The 19,882-nt window shown below is 39.6% G+C and overlaps 1 protein-coding gene across 22 annotated transcripts in view; it reads left to right on the plus strand.

The window, feature by feature from the left end:
• The window catches only part of DLG2 (discs large MAGUK scaffold protein 2), a 982,239-nt gene that overhangs the window by 149,391 nt on the left and 812,966 nt on the right, over positions 1 to 19,882 (plus strand). For 11 of the 22 annotated variants that reach the window (XM_088159292.1, XM_088159294.1, XM_088159295.1 and 8 more), the window contains one exon: positions 15,008 to 15,082. The exons of 3 other annotated variants lie outside the window; for them this stretch is intronic. In XM_088159292.1, coding sequence (XP_088015418.1) covers positions 15,008 to 15,082 — 75 coding nt within the window. Of the gene's footprint in view, positions 1 to 1,624; positions 1,806 to 2,515; positions 3,015 to 15,007; positions 15,083 to 19,882 lie in introns of those variants that run through there. 8 more of the 22 variants (XM_088159305.1, XM_088159310.1, XM_088159307.1 and 5 more) reach the window with 7 other exon arrangements.

Here is a 19,882-nt window from a genome sequence, read left to right on the forward strand (position 1 = left end):
GAGCAGAAGGAGGTGTTGGTAATGAAGGGTAAAGCAGTGCTAAGGATTTGAAAATCTTATTCTTAGGGAGAAAAAATTAATGGAAAAAATATCTAGTTGGAGAAACGAAATTAAGCAGCTCAGCCTCTTTTGGGGGTCTGGGCTGGGTTGTTAATGGAAACAAGGGACTGAATCTTTGAAGAAACACTGGAGACCCATTGACAGTCATCTGTTGCCAGTCATTGTGTGTTAGAAGCTGTGACTGCGAGCCCTGGCAACCAAAATCAGCCTGTGGAAGTTTGAAGTTAGGGTCTGCATCCCCAAAATCATGTCTTCCTTCTGTATGGGGCTATGGGAGATTATGGGGCTAACAAGTAGGTGGCAGTATTTTAGGGAGCAAACTGCTCAGTTATGTATTAAGCTCGAGGAGCACATGTGTAAATTGTGCCCTGTTAAATGCTTATTGTCATATTTAATGGAAGGAGGTGACAGGAGAAGTGCAGGAGGAAGCTTTTTGGTACACTGAGGGAGCTGGGTGAGTAACGTTCATGTAAGCATCCCCAAAGGGTTGAAACCCTCTGTTTTTCAAATAAACTTTAAATAGGATCATGAATTCACTGGATCATCTCACAAGAGTAGAATTGCAAGTAGATGCATTTACAGATCATGCACTTGGAGACCAAATTCAAAATACATCTCCATATGCCAGTTTCAAGTCTGAGATGAAATTTTACAGCCAAGGTAATTATATGTATGAAATACTTTGCACCTTACTAGATCAGCTTGAATCTATCAATTAGAAGAGAATAAACTGTTGGGTGCTTTACACCCAAGTGTTAAAATATCTGCTGATTTTAGAGTTGACTGAATTCACTTTTAACTGATAATGCTTAGAGCACAAGGGTGGCTTACGTTACACCATATTAATGGGTTCATTTCCTCTTAAGGAGACATTTAATTGGGTCTTACTTCAAGGATGTTTGGAAGTTCCCTGTTTCATGTAATCTATAGTTTAATAAACTTGTCTGTTTGGCTACTGGACTAAACCTCAGTAGGGAGAAAACCTGCAGGTTCTAGCCCAGCTGTAAACGCAAATCAAGTTTGTTTTGTGCACAAGTGTTTGCTCAGAGTGAGTTAAAGCCTTAGACACGGTTTTAAGTGCTCTGGAGACTTTCTCTTTAAGATGCTGTATCCACCAGGACTTTAATAGTTGGGGGAGGGTTGATTGCTCTCTGACCACATATCTGATTCACTATGGATTTTGTAACTTTGGTAGCAGTGACCTCATTTTGGCAAAATAATATGTGTCATTTAGCGAGCGTCTCACTGCTCCAACAATCATGGGAATATTAGGGTTATAACCTGAGTAATTTATGGAAGAGAGATGAGTCTTAAATAATCTTTTATTTTCTTGAAAAACTTATTTTATTAAAAACATATTTTAGCTCTGAGTGAGAATGAGAGATCCTCAGCAAAGCACCCAGGGGAGATTGTGCTGTCCAGTGTGTTGAAAAGGTGAATTGTAATGTATGGGTGTCTAGACATTTCCTCTTGTTGCTGTCAACAGTCCAGTTGGCTGTATTTTTTTTTTTCCAGTGAATAGGAGCATTGATTTTCCTCTCCCTTTGGCCAGAGCTTTCATTTTACATATCTTTCCCCTTCTGAGTCTCTTTCTCTCTCCCTCTCTCTTTCTTCTCTCTCTCTCCCTCTTCCTCTATCTGGAAGAGAGGGAAGCCTGTAAGAGCTGACAGCAGGCTTTCTAACTCAGAATGATTCATGTAAAACACCTGAAAGGCAAGCTCTGCACCAGCATCACTGCAAGAAAGGTAGGGCTGTGGGGGCTTAAACAGTCTGTAAAACTCCAAGCAAAACATAGAGAACATGAGATAAATAGATTAAGTCTGTGAATCTGTCAATGATGCAAGAAAAGTTTGGGAGAGAATTTAAGGAGTGTTTAAGCACTGCTGTTAAAGGTGCTGTCTTTTAATTAAAAGTTTGATGTATTTTTCATAGGTGGGGGGGAAAAAACGGTTCCCCTACAAAGCTTTGAATAATGTATATAATGTAGGGTTTTTTTCGATGGGTGGTAAACTATAATTATATCACTGTTGTGCTTGACAGATCCACGTGCATGTGTAAATATGCAAATCCCGGTTCTTTCCCCTGACTGATTTTTTTCTGCTATAGCTAAAGTTCGCTTTATCCAGCTGTTATTTATATTCACTTCCCAAATCCGAATCTGACCCAGTAATTCTGAGCAATTGTAGCTGTGACGCACGAGTTCTCGCACGCACCTTCATGTTTCAATCATGCACTTCCAGCAATGTGTGTTTGTAGGAATCATGCTCTCAATAAAACCCCTTACAACCCAAAGCAGTTGTTTTGGCAGAGAAGTGACAGCGCTGTGATAGATGGGCCCGATAGTTGTGTGTTTTGTGCTTGCTCTGAGTTAGTAGGGAAGAGGAGGGAGAGAGCGAGTGAAAGGGGGGGAGGAAAAAAAAGACAGGGAAGGAGAGAGCGGGAGGGAGAGAGATTGAGAGAGAGAGAGAGCGCGAGAGAGAGGCTGAGAGAGAGAGAGACTTGGCAAGGGAAATCTTATGGGTATACTGAAACAGCAGATCAGAATTGTGAAACCAGAGCTAGGGCTGAAATGTGATGCTTTTGCTCTTTTGTGCTTGTTGTGGTTCTCATCTTCCCATTTAGAGGGCTGCATACCATTCAACAGCACATTTTTATCTCAGATTGAACAATGCAGCAATCAAGCCTGATAAGCCACCTGGAAGTTTTGCTTGAGACGATTTCTAGTGGGTTTACTGATCCCTGTGAACATCATGACTGCCTTTAGCATTGTGGAGGAGGACTCGAGTTTCTTATGAGGGCCCCACTTGGAAAAGCCGGCTGTGCAGATTCAAGCCTCCGGTTCTGTTCATGCTATTCAAAAGCCTTTCCTCACCCTTGCTGATTTATTTTTATGATTTACATACACTCCTGTGGAGATTTACAGAATGGATTGTCTGTGCATTGTCACGACCAAGGTAGGACTGGAAACATTGCTGTTCTGTGTACATATTTCTCTGCTATTTTTCTGTTCCTGTAATTAAATAGATTGAGCATGTACTGTGTCAGGTTGCAAGATAAAGTGATGAATAAGCTTTGCTTCCACTAGCATTTTGTTCTCTTTATCTGTAGATTATGCAGTTTGTTTCTATATGACTTCCTAAATTATATGTTTTTTACTTATTTTTTGCTAGCAAAAGAAAAAGGATTTCATATTTTATCTTAGCCTGTGCTTGTGTCTATTAATAACTCTAGCAACTAGAGCACTTTCAGAATACATGGTATACTGCACATATTTTCTCAGCTTATCAGTTTATTCTGTAAACTAAAGAATAATAAAGAAAGGGGCATTATATGGGTCCTAGGATTTTAAGGAGGCCAATCAGATGTAGTTTAGATAGTCATGGTGTTTCTGATTGGAGAGATGCAAGTTTCTTGTGGCTTATTGTGGCTTTTTTCGGAAAAAAATAGATTAGTTTGCCTCTCTAGGCCTGAAAAATAAAAATGCCTAGGTCCCAATTCAGCCCTCTTATACTGATTTTAGATCTAGCTGGACTGTTTGGAAACAGTCCTTCTAAATAATTTCTTCTGAATATGACTATAGACACTTTCTTTTCCACAACAGCGGCATCAGGCTAAGGACCTCAGGGCTAGGGACACTTCCCAACCCAAAAATCTGGTGTAGGGATAAGCTGAATGATTCCTTGAGACATCCTCAAACTTACCAAACTAAGTCAATATTCAATGGCAGGGCAATGATAAGGGAGCTCCCTTCCTGTTGGTACAGGGCAGGCAGCTCAGCGCGTGTTTGCAGCCGCCTTTGCACGTGGTGCTGGTGGGGTTTAGAAGGAGCACTTGGCAGGGCACATCCAGCTTTGGGGTTCAGCACAGTGCTCCCAGTTCTGCCTTGCTTTTGATGAATTTCATCATTTCCACGGGGCTTGCAAAATGCCTGGGGTGGCCAGAACACCTGAAGGCTGAACAAATGTTTAGGCAAAGCAGGGGTTAGCACTGCTGTCATCACTGCTGTCATTTTTTGCGTCACAGCTATGCAGAATGGGGACACCCATCTGTAGCATGGAGAAGGTCTGGAAGATATACCCTGGGCACTCATGGGCAGCAGAGAGGGGTGGTGGGTGGCCCCTGCAGAGAGCATGGAGCGCAGTGGAGCCATGGAAACAGATGCCAGCTGTCATTCCCATCTTGCTGGTGGAGAAACCCATATGGGAAGAGAACAAGAGGTGAATGAGGCCACAGAAGGAGGATAAATTGGAGGAGGCTGTGGCCTCATTAATTTCCTGTTCTTTCCATGTCCTCCTGGCTCCCCCAAGCCATGCTGAGTCTGAGACTATATCCTCAACCAGCCTGGAGCAGAGCAGGGACACCTGTGGGTACCTGTTGATGCAATACCACTGAAAAGCGCTCAGCAGTGGAGGTGCAGCACTGCTGAACAAAACTGGGATACAGGATCATGCTAAACATCCAATTTTTACACTCCTGAGTGTTGCTTTTCAGTTAAAAAGGTTGGAAAGAAGAGCTGCAATTAGCCCTACTTCTGGGTGTCTTGTCGTGCAGTGGGGGCCTGCAATTGCATCCATGCTTGGCCTAGAGACTTTGGGATGGTGGTGCGTAGGAACTGGATTTGGGACAGGGGAATAAGTCAAGTTTTAAGATGATATAATGGAAAAGAACATGTCCCAGTACCTTTTTTTTTTTTTTTTTTTTTTATGTCAAGAGACATCACTTATTTATTTTACAAATTGGTGCTGAAAGTTTTCCACTGAATATTTTCCCAGGGCCTTCTGGGAAATAACAAACATGGATTCACTGCCAGCTCACTACTGCTGCTGCCTTGAGCAGGGCTCCCAACTCCATATACACACATTTTTCCTCTCAGCTTCTCTGTCTCTTGAATCCAACACTGAGTGTCTGAAAGGATCTGAAAGTCAAGCATGTGACTGAGCCTCAAATATTCAACTCCAGATATTCAGTCTTTGCTGCCAGCTCTGGTGTTGGAATGAGATACAATGTGAATTGTACGTGGCTTGCTATTTGCATGCATGTGGGAACAACATAATATCATATGTAATTGAGCTGAATAATGGCAAAAGTCTAGTTTCAGAACACTTTCATACTGCAACTGCTGGAAACCAAAAAAGTTACAGTGATTTGCTCCTCTTACTTTGTGCCATATTTAAGTAGCTGGACCAGTATTGTATTGGTCCATAATCTGATCTTACTTGCTTTATTTTCATTGGAGTAGCTCTCCTTTCTTTAAAACAGCAACATTTTTTATCTGTTTATGCTATTTTCACCAGTATAATAAGAGCAGACCTTTTTCAGAGAAATTGCTATTTTTTAAAAAATAATTTTCATAAGCATGAATTCTACAGAGCAACGGTGTTGTCATTTTTGACCTCACATCTGTTAATTGTCCATATTTGAATAGCCATTTGTCTGATTTATGCAGATAATTGCCATTCTTTGTCTTGAAAAAGTGGATCTTGATGTCAGAGGGAGTAAATATATCAGGCTTGTTCTTCAGATCTTAAGTAATTAAAAGGGAGTAAAAATAAATACTTTTGGAACTGCAAAAGATGAACACTGTTCAAAGATTTGACATTTTTAACACTTGATCCTTAAATTCAGTCTGAATTTTTTTGTTATTTTCATATTATAGAAAATGACATAAATGTTGTGGTGGAGTGAATGTGCCCTTGTAGATTATGTTCAGTGGATCTACAGATCCTGCTTTGAACTCTGCGTGGTAAAAGATGATATATAATAAAATTAATTTTTCTGATATACCTTGCCAAATATCAAATCCTACTGATATTTTTTCAGCCAAAGTGTAAAGTATGTTTAAGATGGATTTAAGATAGTAATTTGTACAAATTCTTCCTCTTTTTATTTCCTTAATTTTTCCATGCATTTCTGAACACAAGACTACAGAAATGCTGAATCAGTCAAGGACAGCTTCTTATGGTTGTCCTGGTTTATTTTAATTGATCATGTTCCCAGCATAGCATCTTTCCTTTACTGTCACATAAAGCACATTAATTGGTGGCATTATTTTATCATTAGAAAGAATTCCGTATAAATTAAAGCTTAGGTTCAGCCTCCATCCCAGCAGGAGCACCAGGAGTTTTTGAAAGGGAAGAACATTCCCACTGTGCCTCCCAACAGGCAAAGGCAACATGCTGTCTTCTCCTCTAGGTAGCAGCTCTCCTTCCATTCTTCTGTCTTTTACAGACTAATGAATACAACAGGGGCTGCCACTGGTGGAAAAGAACATAAATAGCTCCATGTTCCTCACAGTAACAGGGCTGCTCCCCTGGAACCCCCAGTTCTTGGTATTAGGTGGCTTAGAAAAGATTATTAGTTTTCACTGGGAAAAAAACCCCAAAAGCTTTCTGGCTCTAGTTGCTAGAAAGGAAAGCTCAGAGGTGGCAACTCTGCAGACTTAAAACCCAGAAAGCCAATGACAGGGCTACCTAAAGAGCTTCTCCCAGGAGAGAGATTTTAAAACTTCCTGGGCAATCTAGACTAGTGGTTTAGTATCCTAAACATCAGTCCCTAAGAACTGTCAGTGTTGGTTGCCACTTGCTTTGTTTAGGAGTTGTATTTTGAGTTTTGCTTAAGATCTCAGATTTTATCACTTGAATTCTTCTGTGTTTTGAGATGATGTACACAAAGAAGAGACACCACTTAAATAATCCAAATTTATTCAAGAATCCTAAGCCACTTACCATTTGTGCCTGACTCCTAAGTTCTCAGCACTGAGCACTGGCAGCAGTAGGATTCCTGTGTCCCAGAACTGTATTTTTCAGTTTGTAAAACAGAGATTTTTGCCTTCAGAAACAGAGAGAACACTCAGCTTGAACTTGGTTTTTTAGCTACAAAAATAAATTTCTGTCATCAAAATACTGAAAATTCTGCAACATTTACTTATTTTTAGAGATTCTTCTCGTTAGCGTCTGATTAAGTAGAGATTTATGCCAGATTACGCATTACACAGGTCTTGCATTTAATTTGACTGTCACTGACCCCCATGGAGCAATTAATTAAAAATATGATTGTTCACATGTCTGGAAAACTAGAAAAAAATTGATTGTGGTATTTCTTTTTGGTATTTTTTGTTTGTTTGGGTTTTTTTAGTTTTGTGTTATCTTTGCTTTTTTTTTTTCCTTTTCATTAATAAAAAGTTTGGTTCATTCCACTAGTGGAGAAGTTCAGCATTTTGTTTTTATTTTTGTAGATTTTTTAACAAATTCTGTATTAGTCCAGTTTGAAAAATTAACAATTTCCTTTAATGGCTGCCCATCCAGTACCTTTTCTAAGAATTTAATCCACACATTTAAAACAATGAAATAAAGACAGAAGTAAACCCCCCTATTTTGTATTGGTGCTGGGAAAAAAGCAGTAAGCTTATTTATGTTGTTAACCCATCCTAAAGTTGCATGTGTACAATTTTGAATGACAGGGTTGCCAGGAGCCAGCAACATCTGTCTATCCTATTTTCTTCTGCTCATCCAGCCATATATATTGAACAGGGGACACCACTGTGTGCACTTGAGGCCAAATTCTGAACCGATGTGTGATCAGAACTCACAATATGAATGATGGCCATGGAAAATAAGAAGATACAGTGGTCAGTGACAGGACAAGCATCTGGCTTATACCCTGGGCGTGCTATGACTTTTCTGTAGGTTTCTCCCACTCCACACACTCATCACTTCACTTTGTAGCATGAAGTTAAGAGTAAAGCAGGGGAGAGCTATAAAATTTGTCTGGCTAGTTCATTTTGAAGCTACATTAAGTATATTTTTATAAATCTTTGTTGATAGTGTGCTGTATTAGGGAAATGTAGGACCAGGTCTTGTATCCCAATAGAGTGCTGTGGATTTTCAAAGTGAGAAGGAAAACATCATTCAGCATTTAGCCTACAAAACTGGCTCCCAAAAACAACTCAGTTGATCTGGAGGGTGTTTTCAGAACATGGCTAAAGAATGGAAAAATGTGGAGATGGCACCACTGGGGTGACCTTGCTGTTCCAGCCTCTCTGATTTAGAGTGGCAGCACAAGCAGTTCTAAGATGCTCTGAGAAGGGCAGAATGGTGCATGAGGTCAGGACATCTGCTGGAGGTGAGGAGCAGGTCCACACACTGTGTGCCAGCTGCTGGTCCCACTTTGCAGATGAATCCACTTCAGGGTTCAGTTGAATTATTGATTATTTGGGCCTGTTATGAATGCAAATAGCTAATAGTTAGAATATTTATTTATGCTGAGGTGTCTTTGTCACAGGCCTTTTCTCCCATCCCTTCTCCCCGTTCGATTATGTTAATCTGAAAAAACTCAATATAGAGATTTAAAAAGGCCTATACGTAGAGAATGATGTTCAATTTGTTTTGTGGGACTTCCTGCAAGATAAGCTGTATGTGTCTGAGAGGCTACAGATCAGTCCCAAAATTAGGAAGTTATAGATACTGAGGTTAACCAGTGCCTCAGGTGTTACAGACTAGTATAATCTTACCAAAAGTAACAGAGCTGAAGAGAGCTATACTGCATGAGGATTTGATTTAAATTTTTCTGCATATAAACAAACAAAAAAACCCCACATTTTTGTGCCTGCATATTGTTAATATATCTGGGCAACATTTGTTGTTTTTTCTTTACAAGACTCCAGGCTTTGAATCATTGCAGTTTGGAGTAATAAAGTGGATAGCTAAGTTTTTTTGTGGTTTTTTTTTTTTTTTGTGCTGAATTTCCTGGTTATAACAAACTGAAAACAAAGAAAACATAATGATTTTCCCCCCAGAGATTCACATTTAGCAAAAATCAAAATCTTTTTCTATAGTCATTATTAGGTGCTGATGAGCACTTCAAACTGTGGTGTTTTCCTGCCAGACCCTAAAAGTGTAATAATGCTGAATCCATAAAATTTACATGTAATTTAGTAAAGTCTATTCTGAAGTGGTACTTGAGGACAGCTTTGATGACTATGGGTTGGCTGCTGGCTAAACTGCACAGGCTTAGAAGAGTTGGAAGATCTTTTTCATTGATTACCGTTTATCTTAGCTGGAGAACATACTCAAGGATGTTTGACAGATGGGGAGTGTATCTGAGTATTTATTTCAAATCTTTATTTACTAATGTTAAATTTTGGAACAATTACTGTGAGCCTCTAGCATTTGGATTTCAGACATTGTGAATGTAAACTGATGAGACACATGTTGTCTTTTCTAGAAAAAAATAAAATCATTTAGGGGGGATTTCAAGAAAATTGCACAGAACAAACTAATGTGCACTGCATATGTAATGTCTGGTAATTATATCTTGTCAAAAGCTGAACTTTTTTCTCCTTTATTCTTTAGAAATATGATAATAGTCCCTTTTCCCTTGTAGTTAATTATAAATTTCAGGAAGAATTAAGTCTGTTAAATTTCTTCTTCCCTTCTTCCCCCTCCCTTGGTCTCTATGGCAGCAGCAGGAATGGAAGGGAATTACTTTGATCTCCATTTCTGGGTGACACTTCATTTCTTCCGAGCACTGACCTTGTTTAGTGCAACTGAAATTTTCAATAGATTTCATTAGATTATAATTTGGTGACTTTAGAGAGATGTCTTTATTGAGACTGGTTATGAGCTATGAAAGGAGAAGGATGATTTTTTTTTCCATAAATATATGAAGAGCTCTATAAACTGAGAACAGAAAATGTTCAATTAACAGCTCAGGCAGATATGGCTGGGGCTCAATTCTGCACAGCAGTGGAGAGCTGCAGAGGTGAGGCAAAGTGGAAGACATTGAGCAAGAAAAAAAAAAGCAAGAGAGCTTGATGCTGCCTCAATAATAGTGCTGCTTAATGATAGCAGAGCTATATATCCTTAGCAGGTCCTTTTTTTGATATTTGAAGAACCTGGGTGAAGGTGGGAAGATAATTTCCCAGTGACAAGGGGAGCTGTATTTTTATGTGTTTCAGATAGCTGGAAAAGCAGAAAAGGTCTGTCCTGTGGCTCTTATTCTCAACATAAACATGTATTTCTTTTCTGTGTTAATCTGTTTGATACTGCTGTGCAAATTTCTTTCTGTGTCCATTCACCTGATGCAAGACTTCTGGAAAATGAGAAGAAATGTGCAGTCAAGGAGAACGGAATGGTTATTTATGAGTGAATCATTAGGCCAGGGATATGGCCTGGTATGTTATTATGTTTTGCTGGGTCTGAGACCTCTAGTTGAGATCTATAATTTTCATTTCTCCAGAGCATCAGAGAAGATAATTTGCTAGGATGTGTAGCAGTAGCTGAGAATGTTCCACTGGGATTGACTTCATCCAATGCTTTTGTTACTAGAAACCTCACTCAAGGACTTGTATACAATTGTGAGGTTAGCCTCTGGGTGCTCTTGGCACCCACTTGTGAGATTGTTTTCTTCAATGAGCCGAGCAGCTAATAGTTGCTACGAAGTTGTTTATTGCAGAAGTACATCAGCAGCTAATAGTTGCTACGAAGTTGTTTATTGCAGAAGTACATCAGTCTCAAAAGCAAAAGTCAAGCAAAACAATGGCAAAAAGCAAATGGCAAAAACAATAGCAAAATGCAATGGCAAAATGCAGTGGCAAAATGCACTAGTTTTCCCTAATGTGTGTTCTTATATAGAAACTTCTCAACAAGCTAAAACACAAGCTCGGACCACTACTTTTTAACCTATTAGAATTCTAGTTTCTTAGCACACCAGGCTATGTATAAACTACACATATAGTCTATCTTGTTCTAACTGAAAAATGTAAACAATATTCTTACTATACCTTCATTATGTCTAAGACTAAGTTCTTGGAGCCTCCACGAATGCCCTGGTATCTATGACCTTTTACTTACTAAGATCACTAAAAACCCATTCTACTTACTTACGTACTTGCTTATACTAGAATTTAAACCTCTACTTTATGTATAAGTAACTTAACATACTTCAATCCATCCAAAAGCTTTAATTCAGTCCCTACACTCTAATTTCTCTCTGAAAAATTCAGAGAGACTCCTAACTTGCTAACTCCAACATACAATTTCTTGTATTTGTATTCCTGGCCATTTCAGTGGATACAGATAGAATATAACCTGTAACTTCTTTTGACTTTCATCAGCAGTATCTTCTCTGAGAAAGAATATTAAGTCAGATCTTAGAGAGTGCTGCAGTTCAATGAGCCCTGAACCTTTATATTCCTAAATATCCTCTCTGGATTTTGTTCTGTCTTCCAGCAGAGCTAAGATCTGCCTCTGAATGCGTCTCCAGACAGAATCACGTTAATATTTGGCCATCCAAATTAGGTATTGATATTGATATTTTATGTATATAAAAATCTCTCCCTGCCTATGAGATAGTGGCAGTGTGATATACCTACTTGCTCCTGAAGTCACTCAACACAAAAGAGTTCTTCCTTGAAATCTTGCACAGAACATGCTGAGGTGCAGTTGCATCTCTGCCACCTGAAACGTCTCTTGTGCAGTGCTACAGAGCTCTCACCTTCCAGTTCAGTATTCAACGTGCAGTTATTTCCCTCTGCAATATTGCTGTGGGCACTGAGGCGCTACCACTCTGCATTGTGTTAATGCATTTCCAAATACATTATACTGATGTTTCTAAATAGTGCTGGTAGCAGTCAGTTATTTTAACACCTGACTGAGAGGAAAACCATGTAAGAAAGAAGCTTGCTTAAGGGTTGCTTGCTAGGAAGACAGGTGTTTTGCATGGACTCAGAAGGGTTTGCAGCCTTGTTTTTTTTTCCTGCGATTGGTACCTTTCTCTCTGCTGGTTATGCATGGGGCTTGCATTTCTGGAGGTTTGATAAACCTATAGGTTTGGGAATTACATGTGTCAGGGCCTCCAGAGAAGAAACTGCACTGTCTCTAGCTGAATGTGAGGGTAGCATCTCTATCTGACCTTAGTCATTGCTTCATTGCTTCCTGACTGTATCATTGCTATGCAATTTATCAAGCGTTTCAAGTGTCAACCCAGAAAATAACCTGTGAATGATGTTGAATTCAGCAGTGAGAATGGAATTATTCTTTTGTGTCTCAAGGTCTCTTTGTACAAAAATTACACAAGCTGAAGATCTTATTGTGTATTTTGAAGGCTTTGATTTCATTAAGCTGTGATAAAGTCTCTGCCTGGATGGCTGTGTCTGTCATTGTGTTGGAGCTGTCTCAAGGGTGAACCTTAAGTGCAGGAAGCTGAGTATCCTCAAAGAAAGGGAATAAAACAAGACTGTGGAAATCACTCATTCATAAGCTATAGAGATACAACCCCTCTCCTTACATTTAAGATGGAGAAAACTTTTATTGGAACATCTCCCAAACAGCAGGGTGAGGTATATTTGCATACCACTATTGCAAACATGAAAAACAAACTAGAGATGCTTCTGTCCTCCCTTGAAGGCTATCTGAAGAAAGACTAAACTATGGATTTTCATTACTTTTGAGATTTTTACCTTTTCAGTGTAGTGGTGGGTCAAGGTCTGTAGTTTCTTTCTTGCTTACTGAACTCCTAAGCTGAGGAAAATGTTAGCAGTAATAATCAAATAGAATTAATTCCTTCTACTGCCTGTAAATATTTGCCAATGTATTATTCCTATGCTTACTTGTATTGCCTATGCCTGCAGAATACTTTATGTAGTGTTGATTTTTTGGCTATTTTTTAAAAATTGGCTTCTCTAGAGGTGACATGTTGGAGCTTTTGGCCATTAAAAAAAAACCCTGAGCATTTAGGAAGAAAAGTGTTACCAGCAGCTGATATACAACCTTATATATCAGATTTGTTTCAACTAGGTGAGGGTCTAAGATATGGAAGGTGTAAAAAACATTGATTTTTACACAAGACAAAAAGAATGATCATTCAAATAAGAAATAAACTGTAATTAAAAAAAAAATCCATCTCCAAATCCTCAAAAAGCTGTAGAAGAAAAGTGTTCAGTCCTTGCCCTTGAACTACATGCATTTCTCAGATAGTACCAATGCAATGTCATATTACCAGCACAGTAATTCAAATATCCAGCTGTGAAAGGCCAAACACTGCAGGTCAACCTACATCCCAGAGGAACAACCAGCCCAGCTCTTGCCCTTAAAAATTGGGAACTCTGTAGAACTGCTGCCTTTGAGCAATTCCCAGTTACTGCTGTCTCTGACCTTTGAATATGCACAAGTGCCAAGGGATTCTAGCCTTGGGACAATTTAGGTATGAATCTTAAAGACAAGAGCACTTGAAGAGAGTAAACCCCTCCTGCTATGAGATCTAGAGCTTTTATTTTGCAAAAGTATCCTCTTAAAAATGTGAGGAGTCTTTTTGAGGAGTCTTCTGACAAAGTTATATGTAGTTTCCTCTGAAAGATCAGGCTTTTCAATCAGAAAAAAATGTTTTCAGTCCAGAGCACATTATTAATTTCCTTGCCTTTAACTTGCCTTGGAATAAAGAATGAAAGTGTAAAATTGTTAAAGTAAAAAATAATTACTAGTTTTTCATGACATCTTTTTAATCAGAATTCATTTATAGTTTTATTATTTTGATAGGATTACATTATTTGCTGTTGCATTCATCCCTTCCTTACAGGAGATAACACACACCTGCAGAATTCTGGTGCCATGACAGCAGTGATTTTCTCAAATCCTTTTAAACAGGACTTTCCAAACTTTCAACTAAAAATACAGTGATTCTTGCTTGCTAGCTGTTTTCCTGAATATTTCTTGAAGTTTTCTAATTGAAAATGTAAAAGATAACCAGTTTTAAGTTTTGGAGAATACAAAGCTTAATCTGATATCCACATTTTTTCTTTCTTCTTCTTTTTTTTTTTTTTTCAAACTTTTAAAAGTAGTACTGCACTGCTTTACAAATGTTAATTTTCTGGAGATAAAGAACAAAGCACTAGTAGTTCTTAAATTAGACTCAAAACTGAAAATCATGTGACATCTAATCATTAGTGTTTGCAGAGGTTTCTCTCCTTTACTCTCAGCATGGGGAAAAGAAAGGTGTAATGTAGTTGCTTGTGATATGTCTGGCTTAAATGAAAATAAAAAGAAGAGAGATTTACTTTTTTTCCATACTACTTCCAGCTTCAGGAAAATACCTGGTTACAAGAGTCCTCCAATTCAGGGAGCTAAATAATAGTTTGACTCTTATGTGAAATGCTGAGAGTAATGGTGGCAGACACCAGAATTTATTCTGAACTTTTATTCAAGGACTCTGACCCAATCTACTGTGCAATTCATTCTGATGGGCTCCAAACCTTGGCTGAAATGTAATTGAATCACAGCAAATGCAAGGGAAATTACAGCAAGATCAGCCTAAAGGCCTGATGGTTACATCTTGCACTGCCATGTGGAATGCTAGAATTTAAATTAACCAACCCCTCGCTCTTTTTGTTCTGCAAAGTTTCAGGGAACTGCAGGAGTCTTGGGTACTTGCTCGTGTTCTCCAGGGACCAATCTGGGGAGCAAGCAGTGCATTCTGCTCAGAAAAGAAAAATGCCCTAAAAATTTGAGGTGTACTTACTCTTCCTAGAAAATAGCCCTGGCAGGTGTTTCAGGCTGCATCTATCACTGGTTCAAAGATGACATCTTAGAGAAAATGCAGCCTGTCATGAAATGGGGGGAAAAAAGCCAATCTCTGCCTGCTGACTAACACTCCACTGTTCTCTGAATGCTCTGCTGTGGAGGGAAGGCAGATAGCACATGCTTGGGGTTGAGAGTGGATGCATTTCCATCCACATAACCGAGAACTTCAATGCAAAATTCATAGACAACTCATGAGGCCTTTTTGGTCCTGCAAACTGCAGATTGTTCTTCCTACATGACAGTGGAAAATGACTTTGTGAGGTGTGATGACTATGAGCAAACTCCTAGATGCTCCCTGTGGAATCGAGTCCGTTGTGCCTAGCGATTGCAGCACATACTGTGTTGTGTATAATGCCCTTTTCACTTATTTGCAGCAGAGCCATGGCAGATGCCCATCTCACAAATGCTCAGTCGAAACACCTGCCTGGATACCCATTCAGCACTCTACCGTAAGTTTGAGCCTTTTAATCCAAAGATTTGAGGGACTGGATGGTAAGTCTCTGTGCTTGGAGCAGCCCTGGGTGGGTAACGTTTCCATAATTAATGCATTTGAGAAAGAATGGTAACGAGTCCTAAGTCTAGACAAAGCTCCTTGGGAAGCCTAAACTGTTGATGTGTTGGGCAGTGGCTTAGCAGTGCTTCTCCAGAAGTTCAGACTCTTCAGGAATTTGATGCATTCAGCTTGGAGCAGTGGGGATCAGTGACAGGTGTGGTATAGGGTGATGATGGAGTCCAGCTTGGGGAGTGTGGAGCTGTTGTTGATTTCTGTAACTGGGCCCCAGCTGAGTGTGGTGACTGGGAGCCATCCAGATCCAGGTGGTGATGCAGGGAAAGGGAGATGCATCTTCCCTTTTCCACATTCCCATGGAAGAAAGACTGGTGATTCCAAGTGCTTTACAGACCAGTAAGTGGGAAAATTTACCCAGTATAGGTAACAACAGCTTTTGAGATGATGGATAATGAGTGAAACTTGGTCTGCTGAGTTTATAGGAAATTTCTGCTGGAAATGCTTTTCTCCTTCTGCAAATTAGATGACTTCAGTGAGATTTGTTTTTAACTATCAAAGACACAGTAATAGTTGAAAAAGAAAAAATCCAACTGCGGTCAAGTTGACACTGCATTGATTTATATCTTGTCTGAGCATGCATTGTAGATAGAGCCAAGTCTTTGGGTGCTGGAAGTTAGAGGGCTGACTAACAGAGCTATGATGATTTATTGCACCTAAGGAGTTGGCAAGATTTCATTGACATTTTTGTTGGCTCTGCACCACAGCATGATGTTGGTCCACAGCTATCAACTTGTCACCTTTTATGAGTAGATGAATGAGAATCAAATTCAAGTTGTCACTCTCCCTCAGTCTCTCACTAATCTTGCAAGTGATTGTAAGCTCTGGGGTTTTGGTTGTCTTTATATTATTTTAAAATTATTTATGTTATTATTTATCTGTATGATGGGACCCACTTAAAAATATAGATTGAATATAGTTTTTTACCAGGTGAGGATCTAGGCCAGTAACTTATTAGTAACTCATTCTAATTATTAGTTTCCATTCTCGAAGACTTTGGATTGATTTTGTGGTGTGGTTTATGTTTTGTGTTTATATTGAGAGGGTTGCAGTGTGAGCACACGTATGGTAGTGTGATGCTTTGAGAACTGGAGCTGTGCTGGACATTTGTAGCAAGTCAAGAGCAGTTGCACTCAATGCATCACCACGACCTGACTTTTTACACAGCGGCTTTAAATGCCTTAGGCATTTAAAAGGATACTTACTTCTTAAACCATAAAAATTTAAAGCATTTATCTTGAGTATTTTTTGCTTGTCTCTTGTTAGATATCTGTGCATGCATAGCTAATATATTGTCACAAAAAATGGTAAGCTGAAGATTGAACTTCGTTGTCTTTCTAAGCATGAGAAATTGTCTAAGATCAGAATAACTTCAAGTGTTATTATTTTTAAACTGTTAGAGTGGAAACTGGTTCTGGGACCAATACTAGTTAATATCTTAATCTTATCTTAAGATGCCATCCAAAGGGACTGTCACAGGCTGGAGATGTGTGCCATTGTGAACCTCATTAAGTCTAACAAGGCGAAGTGCAAGGTGCTGCACCTGGGTCAAGATAATCACCAATGTCAGCACATACTGTGAGATCTAAGATAAATTAATTGAGAGCAGCCCTGAGGAGAAGGAATTTGGGGTACTGGTGGATAAAAAACTGGACATGAACTGACAATGTGCACTCTCAGCCCAGAAAGCCAGTTGTATCCAGAACTTCATCCAAAGCAGCGTGGGCAGCAGGGGAGGGAGGGGATCCTGCCCCTCAGCTCTGCTCTGCTGAGACCCCACCACAGTGCTGTGTCTTGCTCTGGGATGCCAGCATAAGAAGGATGTGGACCTGTTAGAGCCGGTCTAGAGGCGGCCAAGGAAATGGTCAGAAGGCTGAAATGCCTCTTCAGCAAAGACAGGCTGAGAAAGCTGGGTCTGTTCACCCTGGAGAAGAAAGGGCTCCAGGGAGGAATTCTCGTGGCCTTTCCCCATTTAAAGGGGGCATATAAGGAAGATGGGGACAAACTTTTTAAAAGAATCTTTACTGACAGGACAAGGGATCATGTTTTTAAGCTGAAAGAGGGTAGAGTTAGATTGAACATAAAAAGGAATTCTCTACTGTGAAGCTGGTGAGACACTGGAAAAGATTGCCCAGAGAAGCTGTGGATGCTTCATGCCTGGAAGTGCTCAAGATTAGGTTGGATGAGACTTTGGGCAGCCTGCTCTAGTGAAAGGTGTTCCTGCCCCTAGGTGGGACTAGATGGTATTTTTAAGGTCTTTTCCAACCCAAATAGTTCTGAGTCTATGAACCACCCCCCCACCACCACTTTCTGTTAGAAATATTTCAACCGTTCACTTGGTTGCAATTTTTTTTATTCTAGAGTACAACATGTGGTCCTTGAGGTAATTGCCTACTTGAAGCTTGTTATTATCTATATTTTTTCTTGATTATAGAAGCTGAATGAAGTGAAGGCAAAAAAGTTGTAATTCCTAAGTATTTTCTGCTTCTTTTTTAATCAAACAATATTCTATGCAGCCAAGCAAATTTTTCTGTCTTTTTCATCTGTATCAGATATATATAGGCACATTTTACTATACTTGAGTAGATTTATTTTCCTGGGAGACTAATGCAGACAGTTGGAGAAAATTAAATCAGACAGAAAATAACTTCTAAGTGGTCGATATTTTTCCCTATCTTTTTTCAACAGTGTTTTTTTTAACTGACTTGCCTTTATCACAGGAAAATATTTGCGAAGCATCAGCATTTTGATAGAAAGTTGATTAATGAAATGAAAACTTCTAGTGACACATCAAAGCATATTGCCTCCTATAAAAGTCTGGTAGGGGAAAAAGAAACCAGCAGATATTTGGCCAGTAGTGACAACTCTATTAGATGACGACAGCATGTGTTTGGATGTCTCTCAACAGTGGTAGAGGGAACAGTGTCGAACAATGAAGGAAAAATAAACTGCTAGAAAAATATCCTCTTTCATCAATTGTGCTGTCTGTGTCATTGAGGATGGCGTGTGTCTGGGCTCTCCTTTTTCAGCATTTTTAAAAAAAGCACTGTGTCTTCTCTTGGGAGTGACTTTTGCATCTAATGCAAGAACCAGGAGATCTGGCAGCATTGCTGTTGTGTAACAATCTGACTTTTGCCATCCCTATTTACCATCCTGTTTGAATTTGTTGATGGTTCTTGCAGTTAAGATTCTTAATTCTGTTTGGCAACTCACCATTTGCAAAAGAGGCCATAAATGAATACTGGCTTTCTGTGCCTTCACAATGTCCTTATTTAGATTCATTTTAATTCTGAAAGTTTTAATCAAGGGAATTACCTAAGGGTGGCTTTGTCTGCACTTGCACTTTTAGTCATGTCTTCCAAAGGATTGTAGTGTTTGATTATAAAATACTCCAAGAGGAGTTCACTGTACTGCTCTCTGTCATACTAAAATTCCCCATCACTGTGGCTGCTCGCTAGCTAGATCCATTATGTAAAGATAATGAAGTGTCAGAAGCTGCACCTGTGTTGCGAAAACATTTGGGGTTGTCTTTCCTTCTAGCCCACTTGACAGCTTTTCTTGAGCTTAGCATTTGGCACAAGCATTCACCTTAGCTCACCCTGCAGCATTAATAGGATCCCGCTGCTTTTCCCTGCTGCATTCTCAGCAGAGCTCTTTGGCCCTCAGTTCTAGCCCTCGGAAAAAATCCCTTTTGGGCATCATCTGCCATGGAGAAGCAGCAGGAAGGAGCAGTAAAAGGGGCGTGGGCACAGAAGGTGAAGGATCTGGCACATGCCTAAGCAGAGCCTCATTCAGCATCAGCTGCCCCCTCAATGTGAAGAGGGAGACAGTGACTTTAAGGGAAGGTAAAGTTAAGGAAGGTCCCTGCAGGGTAAATGCAGCTACTGTACCTGCTTCCATAGCTCACAAGCTGCAGAATTACATAGGTGCTACATTTTGCAGAGATCTAGTCAAGGTTTTGGGTGCCAGGCTGCTCTGCAGCTGAACTCTCAGCTGAACTTTCTGCCCCTTGATTTGCCTATATCCATAGCACAAGGAGAGTAAGTATCACTCCTCTTTGAACCTGCATATGTTCTTGTTTTAGTTACATGGAATGGATCTGCATGCAGAGGATATAGTTACTCCTGGTCTTCCCGGTTTATTGGGAGCACTGAAGGAACAGGAATGCACTAATGCCCTGCACAATTCTGAATTTAGCCTTCCTGATCAGAGAGTTAACTCATAAACATTTCTGGTTTAAACAAATCAAGGCTTTTGTATTGAGATTCGCTTCACAGGAGTTCTTTTAAAGAAATTCATACTTTTGGAAGGTGACTTGGAAGATGCAAGTTAGTTTTGGTGGTTGTGCTCTATGTAAAGAATGTTCTGACATGATATGGCGCCAAGCAGAAACATATTGAAGCATGCATATTCTGATTGGATCTAGGGCTATGAGCCTGGAAGAATTATTTCTAAAATCAGTCTTGCTTTTGTTAAACACAAAAAAAGTAAAAGTCTCTGGCAGGAATCAGCTCTCTCCTGGGACTGGCGTTGTGTCTCCTAACGATGTCCCAGCCTCTCCTGTGTAGATGTGCTCTATAAAATAAACAGATTGCTCTGCACTCCAAGAAATGCATTTTGCAGGGTCTCTCTAAGCTTTAAGTCTTTTTCTCTTAAACCCCTGTTGGCTAATAAATTTTGCTCA

The sequence above is a fragment of the Sturnus vulgaris genome, chromosome 2, assembly GCF_052056855.1.
Source record: "Sturnus vulgaris isolate bStuVul1 chromosome 2, bStuVul1.hap1, whole genome shotgun sequence".
NCBI lineage: Eukaryota > Metazoa > Chordata > Aves > Passeriformes > Sturnidae > Sturnus > Sturnus vulgaris.